This window comes from Zalophus californianus, chromosome 11, assembly GCF_009762305.2.
Source record: "Zalophus californianus isolate mZalCal1 chromosome 11, mZalCal1.pri.v2, whole genome shotgun sequence".
In the NCBI taxonomy this organism is placed as follows: Eukaryota; Metazoa; Chordata; class Mammalia; order Carnivora; family Otariidae; genus Zalophus; species Zalophus californianus.
In genome coordinates this window covers 105,322,103-105,339,589 of record NC_045605.1, presented here as the reverse complement: position 1 = coordinate 105,339,589, position 17,487 = coordinate 105,322,103, and the positions used below count along the sequence as shown (strand labels likewise).

Genomic DNA, 17,487 nt, shown 5'->3' with positions numbered 1-17,487 from the left:
CTTTAGTGACAGATTAATTCAGGGCCGCCTTCTGCTCACACGGCCGCCATCTCTGCTCTCGCCTGGCCGGCTCCCCCAAGGGCTGGCCGGAGGGGTGGCCCGGCCAGGGTCAGGCAGGGCCGTCCCTGCACTCAGTGCCCACGAGAGGTCAGCGGCCCCGCCTTCCTGCCCTGCTCCTCCCTGTGCCCACACCTGACCTTGGGCGCGCGGCTCCTCCACCCTGGGGCCCAGGCTTCTGCCACAGCCCTCTCCCGGCACAGGACCTTTGCACGTGCTGCTTCTGGACCTCAGGCTCCTCTGCCCTCCCGCAACAGCCATCCTGCCTCAATGTCAGGGCAGCCCCTCCCACCACCACCCCCTCCCTCCTGCTCCATTTACTGAGGGGTCCCCACACCCTGCCACTGTCCTGGGTGCAGGCACGCAGCGGCCCCTGGCCCTCGTGGGCCGGCATCCTGTCACCCATGGTAATCAGACTCCCATTTTGTGGTTATTTAAGTACCAACTGCCTCCCCGTCAGACTCCTCTCCCACGGGATGTGCACGGGGTGTCTGTCTGTCCACCTCCTGGCCGAGGTTAGTGTGTGGACCAGCTGTGCCCAGGGGCCCCCGCCCCTCCAGCCCAGGCACCTGTGGATGCGCATTCGCACCCCAGCCCTGGCCCAGCACGGTGGCCCCTTGGCTTGAGCAGAACCCGGGCCCCCGGGCCCACCGTCTCCTCTCCACACACACCTCCCTGGCCCTGGCGAGGGCTGTGGCCCCACCCCCTTTCCTCTCTCCTTCTCTCTCCCTCCATCTCTCACTTTTCCTTTCTGCCTCTGTCTCTCTCGGCCTCTCTCTGTCTTTGCCTTTCTGTCTCTGTGTCTCTCTGTCTCTCCATCTCTGTCTCTCCCGGCCGCACGGCATCTTGGGCCAGCTCCCCATTTCTCTCGCTCAAGCGCCCACTCTCCATTTCTCATCCCCTCGCTCTCTCTTGCTCCTCCTTTGCTCTCTCCCCGCGCCCACTGGCTCTCCTCTGCTCCGAGGCAGGCAGGCCTGGGGGATTAGCAGAGCCTGGGAGCATCCGAGCATCATCGCCTGGGCCTCCACTTCTGCCCAGTGGCCGCCCATGGCAGGGTGGCCTCCACACCCTCCCTGGACTGGGCTGGACTCAGGCCCCAAGCGCTGTGCCAGGCAGGGGCTGTGGGGGGCGGGCTCTGGCCTGAGCTGAGCAGACAGGGGAGGAGCATTTGATGAGGAGCAGCAAAGCCCCCCCCCTCCCCCGACACACACACAGAGTCTGTCCCAGGCCATGCCGTACCTGCTCAAACTCCCCACGGCAGCGATGGAAGCAGTTCTAGCTTCTTCCACCAGGCTGGCAGATGCAGCCGTCCCCTCCCCCTTCCCCCACCTCCCCTCCCCCTCACCCCCAGCCCACCCTGGACTCTACCCGTGCCCTCTGCCTGAGCCCTCCTCCCCCAGCTTCCTGGAGCCCATTCTTTCTCGTCGCTCATGTCGCTCAGGGCTCTGTCCAGATGCCACCTTCTCAGGGGAGCCTTCCCAGCTGCACACAGGGCCCGCCCGCTCCCACCCCCTTTCCCTCTTGTCCAGCTGCATTTCCTCCCACTTCACGGCTTGCAGTGAGGTAGAGCCCCGGGTTGCCTCCCTGCACATTTGGGCAGGTGGGAGAGACGCAGAGGCCAGTCATCTCAGGGGAGGCTGGAGGGAACCCCAGCCTGGCTCGGGGTGGAAGATTTTATTTCATGGACTCGTGGGAGCCGTGGAAGGTTGTAGGAGCAAGGGAGTGACGTGTCCTCCCCTAGAAAAGGCCCCGGGCGTCCCTGCCCTAGCCCAGATGGTGACGGCGATGGTGGTGTGAGCAGCCACCCACTCTACTGAGCGCTCACGGCGTGGAGCCGGGCCTCGTGGAGCCTCTCCTGCAGGATCTGGGGTACCCTCACCCCAGCGTGGGGGGCGTACCATTAACGCTCCATTTTACAGATGACAACACTGAGGCACCAGGTCCCTGGAGCGAACTGTGCTCCCCACCCCTAGCCCTGTGCAGGCCCTCCCTGGGTAGGAGGGACAGGGGGACTCAGGCCCCCCAGACCCCTGGGGCCTGCACCCCACCCTCGGCAAGATGCCGCCAGGCCCCTTCCTGCAGCTGCCATGGGGATTTTTAATAACGGGAGTGATTTTTGCATGATGAATGAGGCGCTGCCATTGTGTACATAATGAAGCCCTAATGTTTTCAAATCCCCATTTAAGGAGTTGATCTCACCCAGTAATGAATTTCACGTCACACTGTAGAGCTGCTGTCCATCTATCTTCTCCCTGGGGTGCCCACCCGCCTTGGCACTGCGAGGGTGGGGTCTGGCGAAGGTGGGCTCTGTCTCCCCCAATAGGCCAAGGCTCACAAGAGCTGGGGCTAGCACGGGCTTGTTGATCCAGTGAGTGAGGGTGTGGGCAGAGGCCGAAGATGGTTCTGGCAATGGGCATCCCATGGGGTTGTGGCTCCCGAGGCTCAGCCGGGGCCTGGGAGGAGGCCGGAGACTGGAGATGGAGAACGTAGGGTGGGCAGAGGGAGGAGGGGGCACTAGGCCCTGGGGTGGGTCATTTCTCCAGGCTTTATGGCTGGGCTTGTCATCCTCAGGGTCTGGGGCTTGGAGGCATCCCAGCAGCTTAGGCATCTGCCCCTGACCCCGCTGGTACCCTCTCGGGGACTCAGTTTCCCCAGCCACCCAGGGGGCCCTGGCCCCTCTCAGCCCTGGCATTTGGGATCTCTGTGCAGGTGGCTGGGGCCCAGGCAGCAGCTGCAGGCTGCACCTAGGCAGCTGGAGTGGGGGGGGGGCCTCTCTTCAGGCTGGGCTCCCAGCCCTGGGACCTGCGGGGTGGGGGGGGGGGGGTGGTGGTGGGAGATGTCTGGGTGGGGAGTGGTCCATAGGGCCCAGACCCAGGTGTCTTCCTGTGCTCAACAGGGGCGCCCCTCCCCCAGCCCCCTCGGGCCTCAAGCTTGCCCCCGCCGCCCCAGCCCTCTCTGCCCAGGGCTTTCTCAGTGACCCCTGTCCCTCGGGCGAAGGAGGCCCCCAAGAGCCTGACGGGCAGAGCAGCCTTCTGGGCCTTGGTCTCCCCACAGAAAATGGGTGACACGGGGGACCGTGTGATAAAGTGCAGGGTACCTTGGTGCAGTCTCTCACTGAATGCTCACGCCAAATGGGGCAGAGGTGCTGTTACCCTGTAGAAGGGGGAAACAGAGGCACAGGGAGGGGAAGTGAATTCCCCAAAGCCACCAGCAGGCTTGTAGTAGGATTTCTGGGAAAAGAAATCCCAGAAGGGGACACACAGGGGGCCAGATCCACAGGGCAGAGGAGAGAAATGGGGGGGTGGGGGGGGCCAGCCCAGGGCCCATCAGGGTCTCTTACCCCCTGGCAGGGACACAGCTGCCCCCCTCTCCCCCAGGCCACAGGCATCCTCATGTTCCTGTAAATAATTAATTAGCCCCTGCTTGCTTGTTTGTTTAGCATGAGGAATGCTCCCCCACTGAGATGCATTTATTGCTGAATAAATTTAAATATCTAATCTTCCCTTCATGAATATTACAGCACCCTAATAGCAGCCAACATCTCCTAAGCGCCTTGGCAAATGGCCCCCACAGGAGCCCGCCTGCCGTCGGCCTCTGTGGGCTTTGGGGGCTCTGGGAGGGCCTGGCTCCAGCCCCTGCCGCTCCTGGGGGCCTCCCGACCCCCACCAAACCTCCTAGGAAGGGGCGGGGTGTGAGCTGAGGGCCCCCCCCGCAGGCCCCTTGCAGGTATGGAGGCCACACCAGGGCCAGGGGGGACACAGGAGGGCTGCGGGGCTGCTGTGGCTGAGCCCATTTAGGGGAAGAGCCTGGGAGCAGGGGCGAAGCTGGTGGGGGACAGACAGGGACCCCAGGCAGGAGCAGCATCTGACGAGCTCAGGCCGGGACAGAAGTGGTCCGGGAGGCAGGCGGACCGTCTCCAAGGCAGCCTTCCTGGACAGCAGTGGCTAGTGGCTGGCAGCATGGGGGCGGCTGAACAGTCACATGGGATGAGGGACCCCAGACCACAGCGCAACCAGAGTCCCCAAAGTCCCTCTGTTGGGAGGGCAAGGTGTTGACATGGAGAGGGGGACCGGAGCCCTGCTGCAGGGAAGAGGGGTGTGCAGACAGCAGGGCGAGTTTGCGCAAGGAGGAAGGGGGAGCCAGCCCACCAGGATGGGAGGGAGGTTGGGGGGCCGGAGAGAAGGCCTTCTATGGTCCTAGAGGAAGTAGAACAGTCCAGCTGTGTGACCCCGGGCAAGTCTTTCATCTTCTCTGTGCCTCAGTGTCATCTACTATAAAGCAGGGAAAATAGTAGCACCTCCTAGGGTGGCTGGGAGGACCGACAAGGAGATGTGACCCGCTCAGCGCCCAGCAGGTGCTCCAGAAGAGTCTGTGCTGGCTGGGACTCAGGAGCCAGAGCCTGGAGCCTGAAGAGGGAGCAGGCCAGGGCTGAGGGAGGAGGCAGAGCGGTCCTTAGGGCAGGCTAGTGGGGAAGGGTGCGTTCTGGACCTGGCAGAGAGTCATCTGAGGAAGGCGCCACCCCTGACACATGGGTCAGGGTCCGTCTCCACGGGAGGGACCCCAGGTTTTCTGCTGACTTGGGATGGAACAGGGGTTGAGTGGGAGGCTTGAGGTTTGTTCGGATGTGGCTAAAGGTCCCGGGGAAGGGATCAAGGGTGAACTGGTGTGAATTGGGGTCACCACCCTCCCACCGGGCAGCCCCCAGGGTCAGGTGGAAAGGGGGGAGGAGGGACATCTCCCTTGGGTGAGACCCCGGGAAGCCGAAGCCGCCTCCTGCGGGCTCTAGGGTTCAGCTTCCCCCAGCAGGAGAGGCAGGACAGAGCCGAGGAAGCAGAGCCCGGGAAGCTGCAGGTCACACGGGGAGACAGGCCAGGGGCGGCCCTTTGGGCGTGTGGCTAAGGACAGCAGGCTGTGGGTCCCCCCTGGCCCTCAGAGACGGTAGAGTGACCAGGCTGGTGTGGACAGGGAGGGCGCCAGGCAGGAGTGGGGAGTCTGTGCTCCGGCATGTTGGAGAGAGGGTGGGGCAGGGGTGGGGCCCAGGGCCTGGCCCTCATCTCTGCCTGGGTGGGGGACACAGATCCCCTAGGCACTTGCAGGGCAGTCACCTGGCCTGGATGATGCGGGTGGGGGGGGGGGTGGTGGCCAAGGCTTCTGCAAGCTCGGATTCCCTCCTCCCCTTCATGCCCCCAGGTCAGTCCCAAGGGCCTGGCTGCCGGCCTGGACACCTCTGCAGGAAACATTAAGTCCCTGAAACACAGATCGCACTGAGCTGCACTTCCGCACAGCGTGCACAGCAGGCCAAGGTCGCCTGCGGGGTGCACGGCACCAGGAGATGGCAGGCAGCCAGGTGCCCAGTGGCTGACACCAATGGGGCAGGGCTGGGAGGCCCCGGGGAGCGCCGACTCAGACCCGCTCCTGTGCATACCCCTGTATGCCCCGGACGCTCGGGCACCCGCCCGGATACCCGCCTCCGCTCACACTCTCAGGTGTACACACGTGGAGCACATGCTTCTGCTATCACACTGTCCTAACAGCCAACACGCACATCACCTTCAGCCATGCCGGGCACTGGCTTAAGCACCTTACCCAAATGAATTCACTCAATCCTTCCAAAAGCCCTGTGAGATGGAGGTCTACTATTACCCCAGTTTACAGATGGGGCAGTTGAGGCCCAGAGAGATTAAGTGATATGCTCTAGGCTACACATCTGTGACTGGCAGAGCGGGGACTAGAACCCAGGCTGCCCAGCTCCCCAGCCCCCACTGTTGCGGGAGGCGCAGGGTGGTCACCTGGCACCTCACCCAGAACGGACCCACTGCTCGGGGACACTGTATAGTGCAGGCTGCACGCCCACTGAGTGCCACCTGGACCCGTAGCTCAGGGGCCCTGCCTTGGGTCCCACTCTCCACCCCCTCCCATGGCCCCCCTCCCTGCACAGGAGAGGAGGGGGCGGGACCCAACCCCAGAAGCCCTCCCAGGGTCCCCCCAAGTCCTCTACCCCATCCATCCCACCCCCGGGATGCTCTGGGAAGTTGCCTGGTGCCAGCTCCAAGTGAAGTCACGAAATTAGGTTTAATTGGGCCCCACAGGGCACAAAAGAAAAGAGAAGAAAGAGGAGGGTGGTCCAGCTGGTGTCCCTGGGCCTGTGCCAAGACACTGGGGGTGGGGCTGTGGTGAAGGAGGAAGGGCCTCTGTTTGCGCGTCTGCAGAATGGAGAAATGGGGGTTCTTTCCTGCCGCTGGTGCCCAAGGAGCTCCTGGCACGGGCCCCGGGCTGCCCAAGGAGCTAGGGGGCGGCCGGCGGTGGGTCACGTTCTCCTGGCCAAGGTGCCAACCCCTCCCCTGAGGAGGGGTCACTGTGGCTGTTCTCCAGATGAGGCCGTGGACGCCTAGGGGAACGGACTTGCCGGGGTGCCCCACGGGCACAGCGGACGAGAGCCGAGCCCCGCCTTTCCCACCGGGGCCGCTCGGGCTGTGGCGCCTGGGTGAGATCGGGCTGGAGGAGCGTCTCGGGCGCGTTTATCTGGCCCCGCGTCCCCAGGGTCGCTGCCGAGGCCCCGGAGCTGCCCTCAGATAAACAAGCCCAGGCCCGCCCCAATTAAGCCGGATGCGCTAACGAGCAGGGGCGCGCGCCCGGATCCACCTGCGCGGCCCGGATCCGCGGCCCCGTCCACCTCCCCGCGTGGCGCACGGAAGGGGCTGGAAGACCCAGGCTCCAGGCCCAGACCGCACCTGCCACTTGTCATGGGGTGACCCCAGTTTCTTCATCTGTAAAGTGGGTCCTAGAGTTTGCGGCGGCCGCGAGCGGCCTCGCCTTGGGATCGGATGCGCGGTGCCTGTCGGCGCCCCCGGGCTCCTCGGGCGGAGGCGGCCCCTGGTCGCGGCCCCCGCGGTGCTTCCGGGCCAGACCCGGGAGGGCGACCTTCCCCTTGGCCGGGCTAGGGTGGCGGTTCCTGCAGCCGCGGACCCCGCCTAACGGAGCCACCCCGGCAGCGGGAGGCCCCCGCCCGGCGCGCGCACCTGCCGCGCGGCGGGGAACGAGCAGGGAGGGCCCGGCGCGCCCCCTGCCGGCCGCCCCGCGCGGCTTCCCTCCGGGGCCCGCTGCGGCCTGCCGGGGCGCCTGGGCCTGTCCAGATGTGGAACAAGTGGGGGCGGTGGGTATTGCGAGCGGCTGGAGGCCGCGGGAGGAGGCGCGGCGCCGGGTGAGCCTTGGCACAGCCGAGGGGGCTGCGAGTAGTCTGTGCTTGGGCCTCCGCCTTCTCCTCTGTAAAACGGGCTCAGGCGTGAGGCGGGGAGCCCCACGGCTCACCCCACGGCTCACTGCCTCCTGCCCTGCAGTGGACGGCTGCATCCACCGCGCCGCGGGACCCCTGCTCACCGACGAGTGCCGGACCCTGCAGAGCTGCGACACCGGCAAGGCCAAGATCACCGGCGGCTACCGGCTGCCGGCCAAGTGTGAGTCCCGACCTCCCCGCCCCCACTCCTGTGGGGCGCAGACAGGGCACCTTGTGTAATTGCGGGGCTAGGGGAGCAGCCCCCACAGAATTGCTGGAGGCCTCCTCAGGGGTCCCTTCTTCACCTTTAGTGCGGGGAGCCGGCCCCTCCTTGCACGCGCCGGGACGCGGGTGGCGGGAGGGGGAATGCGTGGAGCCGGGGAGGGGAAGAGCTGAGGGGGAAGTGCCTTCGCTCACCCCCTCCGCCCCGCGTCTCAGCCGGGTCCATACAGATGTGGGGAGGCGGCCCAGCGCGGACCTGCCTGTCTCTATGGGGGAGCTCATTTGAGCTCGAGGGCACACATGGGTGGGGGACTCTCAGAACTTGGGGAGAGGGCCTGTTTCCTGTCCCCTCCAGGGCGCAGGCCGTCAGGGGGATAAAGCCTCTGACCCCTTGGGGACCCCGGCTGCTCTGACGCCGTCGCCTCCCGTAGATGTCATCCACACGGTGGGACCCATCGCCCACGGAGAGCCCAGCGCCAGCCAGGCGGCCGAGCTCCGCAGCTGCTACCTGAGCAGCCTCGATCTGCTGCTGGAGCATCGGCTCCGCTCCGCGGTGAGGGGGGCCGGGCGCCAGGCGGGGGTGGGGGCAGCCTGGAACTGGGGGAGGAAGGCGCCCCCGGAGGCGGCGGGCGGCAGGCAGGCGGAGAGTGACGCTGTCCCCAATTCCCTCTCACCTCCCGCGCCCGCCACAGGCATTCCCCTGCATCTCCACCGGCGTGTTTGGTGAGTTGGGGGCGGGGGAGCGGGGCGCGGGGTGGGCCCAGACGCAGGGGGGGCCTGGGCGGGGGGAGAAGGGGTGGGGCAGAGCCGGGTGGGTGGGGTTGGGCGGGTCCCTGGGCGGTGAGGGGGCGGGCCAGAGCCCCGGACTCACTCCCGTCCCGCCGGGTCCCCAGGCTACCCCAGTGAGGCGGCGGCGGAGGTGGTGTTGGCCGCGCTGCGCGAGTGGCTGGAGCAGCACAAGGACAAGGTGAGTCCTGGGCCCAGTCAAGGGGCTCAGACGGGGTCGGGGGGGGCGGGAGGGGGCGCCGCACCCCGGCTCCGCTGACCAGCCCTCGATGCATCCCCTCGCCTTCTCTCGGGATCGGTTTACTCCCCTGAGCCCAGGGCGGTTGGGTGCACACCGTGAGGCCCTTCTGTGAAGGGTCTATGGGCCCCTCCAGAGCAAGGCAGGTGAAAACCTGCGGTAAGACCACACAGCCAGGGTGTGGGCGGCCCCCCGCCCAGGCTAAGCAGACCCTGGCGCAGGTGGACCGACTCATCATCTGTGTGTTCCTGGAGAAGGATGAAAGCATCTACCTGCAGCGGCTCCCCCACTACTTCCCAGTGGGTGAGCACCCCCCCCCACCCCCGTGCCCAAGCTGGGTCGGCCCCTGCCCCTCCCCCACCCACCCCAGGGCAGGCTCTCACTGTCCTCTGCCTTCCAGCCTGACGGCACCCACCGCCCACCCTGCCCAGGACTGGTAAGCAGGGCCTGGCCCGCCATGTGGCTGCCCCCTAACCTGCCCACTAACGCTCGGGCTCACCTCCCCGCCCTCGCTCACCCCCACGCAGGAAAGCCAAGAGGGCGGCCTGGGCGGCTGGGGGAAGCCCAGGGCCCACACTCCCTGACCGTTCTGCTCTACCCACAGACTCGCCGGGGCCTACTGGACCTCACTCCCAGCTCTAAGAGGTCCCCGAAGCCTGCAGCTGGGCCTGGGCCCCCAGTTCTTCCCCTCAGCCCCCCAGGAGCCTCCTAATAAAGACCACCCTTGCTGCGGCGGCTAGTCCGAGTGCTGGCTGGGGAAGGGGGCGGCAGCCCTGAGGTGCGGACAAGTGCCTTCGGCTTCAAGGGAAGGGGCTGGCGAGCGCGCTTGGTGGCTGGGCGGGCGGAGGCACGGGCCAGACGGCAGAGGTGGGCAGCAGCACGTCACGTTTATTGAGGGCCTGCCCCCAAGGAGCTCACAGCCTGGGGGCCAAGACCCCACATGTGCTGGGGGAGGGGAAAGAGGTAAAGGCAAAAAAGGAAGGCAATGCAGAGACAGTGTGGCCCAAGCAAAGGGGGTGCAAAGCAGGCAGGGGGAGGGGTGGGGGGAGGAAGGGCAGCCTGGCAAAGCCCTGCCTAGACCTGGGGGACCATGGACGAAGCACCAGCTTGAAGGCTGCCCCTCCCCAGCCAGGTTGGTGCCACCCCAGCTCCTCCACCTGCCGAGCCAGGTCCCACAATGTCAGCCCTCTCCACCCAGGACTGGACCATGCAGACCCCTGATGGGAGAGAGGGCAGCTCAGGTTTGGGGGCCCTGACCAGGACAGCCAGGTGGAGTCAGGGCCTAGGAGGGAGCGGCCTGCAGCCTGGGCAGTCCTAGGTCCCTGGGCAAGTCCCCCAAGGAACCTCCAAGATTCTCGTGGAAGCCCCTGGGCCAGCTAAGGAGGGAAGGGGGATGGCTGCCTGAAGGGAAGGGAGCAGGTCACCAGAAGGGGGTCCCCAAGAGGCCTAGCCCCCTCAAAACTGCTCCTGGTGGGGAGGCTTGGGTGTGGACAGGTGGAAGGCCAAGAGGAACCCACCTGGGGGGGGGGGGGGGGGGACAGCCGGACACAGCGGCCGGGCAGGCAGCAGCAGAGCAGGGACACGCAGACACGCGGCTCACCACCAGCATCCCCTTTAATAAAATGTGGAAGGTTGCGTGACGGGGAGGGGGGGGAGTGAAATATGACCATTTACAACCACAAAAAACCTCTGTACATGTCTAGCGCCTGGCAGAGGGGAGGGCAGGCAGGGCAGCGGCGGGTGGGGCCAGCCCTATTTGTAGAGGATGTCGTAGTGTCCAGGCCGATAGAGGAGGTACACCTTGGGCTCGGAGCCCTCGGGAAAGATGTGCGGGTTGGTGGTGCCGCCCTCGCCGCGGTCCATGTACTCCACCTGGATGGAGACGCTGAGGGCCTGGGCCAGCGCGATGATGTGAATGTGGTCGCTCTCCTTGCACATGGGCTCCACCTCCTGTGGCACAGGCGGGGCGGGGGGGGGTGAGGGCCCAGAGGTCAGCGCTTCCCCCCACCACCCCGGGCGCTCCCCACCCCGAGGCAAGAGAGAAAGGGGGGGCAGCACCTGCTGACAGAACTCCTTGACCGTCCGCCCCCCCTCAATGAAGTGCTCGAAGAACTTGCTCTCCCGCTGCAGGTAGCCTGAGGTGAGCAGCCGCAGGTACACCACCAGGTAGTCCGAGGTGCTCTGGTCGTTGAAGGAGGCCAGCAGGTCAGCTACGGAGGTCTGCTTCTCCACCTGCTCGATCAGGTCCATGAACTGCCACGCACAGGGGACAGAGGGTACAGCGAAGGAGACGGGTCAGCCCCGCCGCGGCCAGGCCACCCCACCTCCACCCCGGCCAGGGGGGGGGGGGGACAAGGGGGAGGGGGAGCTGGGCTCACCGTGTTGTGGAAATCCTCGATTGTGAACTCGGTAAAGCCCTGGGACACCAGGTCCTCTTTGCTCTTGGCAGACACGGCCTTAAACCTGTGAGTGGGTGGGCAAGGGAGGCGGGCATGGGCTGGCCGGGCAGTGGGGAGGCGGGCCCAGAATTGGGGAACCGGCCAACACGGGGGTGGGAGGGGGGCATCCCCAGCTCGGAACGGAACACCAGAGCAGGAGCCCCGCTGGCGTCGGGCCTTAGTTGGGGGCTGCACCCCTAGTCCCTGAGAGCCGGAGGGAGCTCTGAGTGAGGAAGCCCCGCGTGGCCCTCCTGGAACCTCCCACCACGCCCACCAGCCTCACCGCTGCAATTCCTTGCTGTCGTCCAGCAGCGCCTCCAAGTGCGAGAATCCGAAAGCTCGGTAGAAGCAGTTTCCGTCGGGCCTGGTCTTGCGGATGTATGAGTACTTTTTGTGGAGGTCCTGCAAAGAGACAGCCCCCACCCGCCCCACCCCCATGCCTGTCAACATCAGGCCAGAACCAGGGTGGGCCAGGGGAACACCTCCCCTGCCCCCTACAGAGGTCATACCACAGCGGGGACAACGGAGCTCCCAGCAGCCACCTGCCATCCTTGGCCGCTGACTCCGGGGATGGGAGTCACTTTGTGACCCACTGGCCGGAGCCCCAGCAGCCTCAGGACCCTGGGACTTAGGCACACACGGGCTGCTGGGGGCACCGGTGTCCTCACCAGCCCCGGGGCATGCCAGGCTGCTGGGCCCACGGGGCTGTTTCTTCCTAAAAATGGGCAAACGGATCCGTGCTGGTCCGACACGGCTTTTCCAGACAGCAGTCTTTTCAAACCGTGTGAGTCCAGGGCAAACAAGTCAGGATGGGGCTGCAGGGCTGGGCTCCACACGGCAATCCCCGCAGGGGACACAGCCTCCCCGGTCCCCTACACCCGGCCCTACCCACTCACAGGCCCCTGCTCTGGCCCAGCTCTGCTTCCCTCCCCACACGCAGTGCCATTTCCTCCGTCTGTCCCACCTCCCCCACGCGTGTGCTGAGCAGGCCTCCCGCCCCTGGACTAACTCGTGCCTGCTGCATTCTCCTTAACCCCCTACCCACCTTCCCAGTGACCTCGCTTCCTTCCTGAGGACTTTCACGGAGAACCTGAGGCCCGGCCAGCACACCCGCCGCAGCCTTCTCTCCTGCTCCCCGGAGGGGCTGAGGCTCCACTGGGCCCCCCTCTGGTCCGCCTCAGAGCCGGTCCCCTCCCTTGGGCTCAAGGACATTGTTCCAGGAAGCCTCCCCCTCCCTCCTGCATCATCAATTTTTCTCTCCCTCCTGGTTTAGACTCATCAGCATACAAACACAAGGCTAGTTCTCGCTTAAAAAAAATCCTCTGCTTCACATGAATTCCCTTCCAGCTACCACCCGATTTCTATCCTTTATAGCAAAACTGCTCTGGCTGTCGTCTGTGCTCACAGTCTCCGTTTCTCTCCCACTAACTCGACCCAAGCGGGCTTTCACTCCAGTCAAGGCCACGCCTGCCTTTCCCCAATCCAAGGGCCAAGCCCCCACTCCTCTGCGCAGCATTCACCACGAGGAGGGGGATGCCTCCCACCACATGATCCCGTCCACACCACCCACCCCGTCCATACTGTCCTTCACACAGCTTGTAGGCCCCAGCCTCGCCGTGTCCTCCCTGTCCTTTCAACCTGTGAAAGTCAGGGCCACCACCAAACCACCCGGCACCCTTCCTCAAGACACCACGTGCCACCTGCACACCACACCCCCATCCACGGCGCCTGCCATGGGAAGGGCACCACCCCGCTCAGGCCTGGGACAGCCTCCGGGGGCCAAGTGCACTCACTCCCTTACCACTGCTGCTCTGGGGATTCCGACAGCCCCAAATATAACTCTTCACCAGCCCCATCTCCACCCTCAACTCCCACTGACGCACATCCAAGTGTCTCGCCTACTTGTCCTGTCTGGGCTGCCCAGCCCGACGGGGCGAGTCCTGACCCCCACAAGCCCCCTCTCTTCACAGCCCACCCCCGGTGCAAGTGCAAGGCGCGGCCCCTCAGCTGTGCAAGCCAAAACCTGTCACCACTGCCCGCAGCGCGACCCCCACCCTGGCCCTGCCGCAGCCAATCCAACGCAGATCCAAGGGCTTCAATCCACCAAGTCTCTTCTCCACGGCTTCTCACTACCCTCTGGCACTCCGGTCCCCGTCACTCCCTCCTCCAGGCTTCCTCCCAGGTGTCCCTGCTCCAGCAGCCAGAGGAACCAGAGAAACCTGCTAACACTCCTCCTCTGCCTGGCCACGTGCCTGCCTCCCAGCCCTCTCCTGCTCCCCCGCGCTGCTCTAGCCACAAACCCCCAGCGCACCCCACCCCGGCCTCAGCCTGCCCCACTCCACCCAACGCCCACAGACTGCTCCCCTCCTGCTTTCAGTCTGTCACTCCAACGCCACCCTCTCGGCAAGGCCTTCCACCCGCCCTCCCACTCCCTCTCCTTTCCCTGCTTTACTTTTCTCCAAAGCACTTACCGCCTTCTGACATCTACACCCCGGGTGCCTCTGCCTGATTCTCCGTCTTCCCACCAGGACACAAGCTTTGTGGGGGCAGGAGCATGCTGACTGCACTCCTCACTCGGCCTCCGGGACCTAAAACGGTGCCTGGCCCACAGCATGTGCTCACAAATGGCCAATCACATCACACAATGCATCCGAAGAGCCCAAACCGCTGTAGCTACCGGAAAAGCTACTAGAATCATTCCGAGCACTTACCCTGTGCCAGGCCCTTTGCGGACGGCCAGTGCCCACTACCCTAAATCCTCACAGAGGAGCAGATCACCCAAGTCTGCTTGGGCTCTGCTGTCCAGGCTTAGGATCCAGGCAGAGGTGGGCTGAGGCCAGCACAGAGCAGGGGTGTGGGGGCACTAAGGCAGACTTCCCGCACGGACAAAACACAGTGGACACTCGAACATTTGCTGAATGACTCAGCGGGAAGAACAACAGAGGCTCCAAGAAATTCAGTGTGTTGCTGAAAATCATAGCCAGAAGTGAAGCCAGAACTTGAACCCAGGTCTGTCAGGCCCCAAAGCCAGTGCCTTCAGCTCTCCACAGTCCTCTTGGGTAAATCATAAACACTCTGAGCTAGGGGTCAGAGTAGAGAACAGGCCACTGGATCTGGCCTGCAGGTGTGCTGTTTGGATCACACGACATTTCACATTTGAATTAGCTGCCTCCTGTTAGAAGTCAGGAGACTCACATCAAAATCATTATTTCTGGCTTATCTTGGAAAAACAGATCCAGAAACAATGGAGCGACAGGCACGGACACTCCTATTTGCTCCAGGGGCTTCCACTCCCTGGTGCTGGCTGAAGCAGAACTGTGGTGTCCTGTTCACCACCTAACCCGGCCACCTTCCATCACCTACCTCCCCGGCGCCTAATATGGATAACCCCAAAGGCACCTCCTTTCAGGTCGAAGACTCTAAGCATCTCTGATCTTGGCGGGGGGGCGGGGGGGGGATAACATTTACTAAGCCCTCAGGCTGTGCCCACTGGATACTATTTACACATACCCACTGTCCCCGCTCATAAAGAGAGCGAGTGGTTAAGGGTCTCACCTCAGGCTGAGACAGAGCCCAGACTTGCACAGGTCCGCAGGTCCCTTTGCCCCAGTGCCGCCTACCCCTCCACAAAGATCCCAGAGGCAGGCAGCAGGACCGGCCTCTCCCAGCCGCTCAGCGCCTACCCAGCCTGCACCAGTCCCCACAGGCATCATCTCCCTCAACAACTGCCCTGCGGGCAGATACATTCTTTATTCTGATTCCACAGCAGAGGACCCCACAGCTCAGAGACACTGAAGGCCTTGCAGAGGGTACGGCTGCTGTATGGCAGAGTCAGGATATGAATCAAGGTCTTTTCGATTCCCGAGTCTGCACACTTGAGAACCAGCAACCAGAGGGCTACCCCGACATGCTACCCTCTCTGAGGCCAGGCCAGCAAGGAGTGGGTCTGAAGCAGGCACACTCCTGCCCCTACCCCCAGGGCTCTTCCTGCCCCCTCGGCCAGGCTCCCACCTTGATCTTCTGTTGATAGATGTTGTCATCCTCAGCATACTCCTTGTACAGGACGGAAAGCTCCAGCCGCTCCGAGACCAGGGGGTTCTGCACAGCAATCTGCACGGGGTTGGAAACCCATCACGCTCTGGCACGCAGATGCAGTGACCCACACCTAACAGCCAGAACACCTGAAGGCGGAGAGCTGGAGCAATCACCCAGTGGCACAGTGACACCCCCCCTCAACCCGCCCCTCCCCAAGACATCCAGTACCTAGCACAGCTTGGGGAGGAGGAGGCTTCCAAAGTAGAGATAAACAATAGGCCTCAGGCCCAGGCTATGCTTCCCCACAACAGGGCCACTGGCCACAGCCCCTCACCTCTTGCTGAATTCGGTCCTGCTGAGCCATGATGGCTTCATCATAAGCAAGACAGTTAACACCTGGAAGGAAGCAAGCCAAGGATTACAGTGGGCCCTGGCTATCTCCACGCCAGGCAGCTGGGCCAATGACAAGCGCAGCCAGGACCAGGAGAGCAGGCATGGAATCTGCAAGTTTGCATTAAACACTCTGCTCTACCCCAACGGTGTGGTCTTGGCAAAGTCCTTTCCCTCCCAGGCCCTAGTTTTCTCATCTTTAAAATGAGGGGGCAAAGGTGTGTCCTGCCCCAAGGTGCACTCATTCAGCTCTAACACCCCCGCCCCCCACTTTCTAACATCAATTCCCAGCAGCCTGAGAATGCTCTGGGGCCAGGCAGGGTCTCTTGGGGAAAGTAAGATGAGAGGCAGAGTTCCCGGCTGAAGGAGAGCTTCCCGTAAGCCTGCACTTTACTCGATCACACCCTTCCTCCTCCTGCTGTGCTGGGTTTTCTTAATGCCCATTTTACAGATAACAAAACAAATGCAGACTGATGGAAGTAACCTGCCCAAGGTCGTAACTAACGAAGGCCTGTGCTCAAACCCAGGCGTGCCTAATTCTAAAGTCTGAGCTCTTTACCACACTCTCTCCCCTCCGCCACCTCACTGCAGAGGCCTTTCCTCAGCTGTAAAACGGGGCTAATACCACCACCCTTCTCCTCCCCTCACTGCAATGTCAAGAGAAAGACGGGGTACCTTGAAGGCATACTGTTAAGTGTTCATCAGTGAACCTGTGGACCCCACCCTCAACAGCCACTGGTGAGGAGCCAGGAGACCTGAATTCTGGTCCTTGCTCGCTCTTATGTGATCCTGAGCAAATCTCTTCTGGAGGCCCGCGACTCCCAGCATTCAGTCTCTCAACTGTGCGGTTAGAAGGGGGTGTGTGTGCGCTAAATGACTTTTAAGGTCAATTCCTTTTGAGCCTGAGCATCCCGGATCCTCAGCTGGGCTCTGACCCATCCCTTACACTGCCCTGCACCAGAGCTGTCCCTCCCACTCAAGTGACCTACTCGGTCCCCGCGGCCTAACCACGGGTGAAAAGGGAGAGGGAGGCACCGTTTTTGAAAGGTCCACCTCCAGAGGTCTGAGAAAACAATGCCCAAGCAGGAGGAAAGGGGCTGCAAAGCCAGAAGAGGGGGCTCTACCGGAAACGAGGGCTGCAGTCCTCAGAGGCACACAACGCGGCCGCTCACAACCCCCGGCCGCCCGCTGCATCCCGAGCGGCCCGCCCAGTCCTTTGTGCTCGGCGGCCCGGCGTAACTCGACGCCCTGCCGGGCGCAGCCTGCTCTGGAGAAGGCGGGCGGCCAGGCCCCGGTCTATAGGCCCCGGCCTGACTGCAAGGACTGGGGCGGGAGGGCTGGGGACCCGGGAGCCGGGCGGCCGGCGCGGAGGGGCTGGGCGGGGGGCGGGGCGGCCCAGGCCCCGCCCCGGGCGCGCGCGAAGGCAAGGAGCCGCGGGCCTGCGCCCGCCTCGCTCGCCCGCTCGCCCGCCGGCCCGGCCAGCCGGGGGTCGCGGCGGCGGCTCCTTCCATTGTGAGGGGGAGGGGAGGCGGCGGCGGCGGAAGAAGGGGCCGTCGGTGCGTTTCGGCCCCGGCCGCCGGCGGCCCCGCCCCTAGCCTCCTCGGGAACTGGCGACCCGGCATCGCCCCTGGTAGCCCGGGCCGAACGGTCCTCCCCGGGTCAGTACCTTCGGAGTCGCTGCCGAGCGGCTCCTGCTTCTGCTGCTGAGGTTCCTCCGCCGCCATCTTTAAACAGCACCTCACCGCTGACCGCTTCCGGGTTAGTAGTTGCCCTCCTCCCGGAAGGGAGCCCCTCCTCGTGGCCCCTCCTTGGCAACGCCCCTAGCGACGGGATCCCCTCGGGAGTCAACACCTGTGGGGCTCGCAGTCAGGTGTGGCTGCCGCCCCGCCTACCCTCCGCCCGCACTCTTGCTGGGCTCCATCTTCCCAATTCCCAAAGTTCCCGGTGATAAGAGCCTTCCGGAGCCAATTCAGATTTCTTTTCAGTGGAGTTTGAAGCGCGGATTGAGGTACTGAGATGAGTGGGAAGGTGAGGTTAAAATCACCGGA

General features: G+C 64.1%; 2 protein-coding genes across 2 annotated transcripts in view; one reads left to right on the top strand and one right to left on the bottom strand.

Annotated features, from left to right (window-relative positions):
* The window catches only part of MACROD1 (mono-ADP ribosylhydrolase 1), a 146,971-nt gene extending 137,663 nt beyond the window's left edge, over positions 1–9,308 (top strand). The window contains 6 exon segments of the mRNA XM_027579325.2: positions 7,395–7,511; positions 7,984–8,105; positions 8,245–8,275; positions 8,446–8,519; positions 8,798–8,879; positions 9,181–9,308. Coding sequence (XP_027435126.2) covers positions 7,395–7,511; positions 7,984–8,105; positions 8,245–8,275; positions 8,446–8,519; positions 8,798–8,879; positions 9,181–9,218 — 464 coding nt within the window. The 3' untranslated portion in view covers positions 9,219–9,308.
* A 650-nt stretch (positions 9,309–9,958) lies between these two features.
* OTUB1 (OTU deubiquitinase, ubiquitin aldehyde binding 1) lies at positions 9,959–17,234 on the bottom strand. The gene is made up of 7 exons (XM_027579326.2): positions 17,106–17,234; positions 15,384–15,445; positions 15,026–15,124; positions 11,298–11,416; positions 10,955–11,039; positions 10,635–10,829; positions 9,959–10,526 (listed from the first exon to the last, which is right to left on the bottom strand). Exons 1-7 carry the CDS (start codon positions 17,161–17,163, stop codon positions 10,329–10,331), a joined length of 816 nt encoding a protein of 271 aa, XP_027435127.1. The 5' UTR covers positions 17,164–17,234; the 3' UTR covers positions 9,959–10,328.
* Positions 17,235–17,487: the final 253 nt, after the last annotated feature.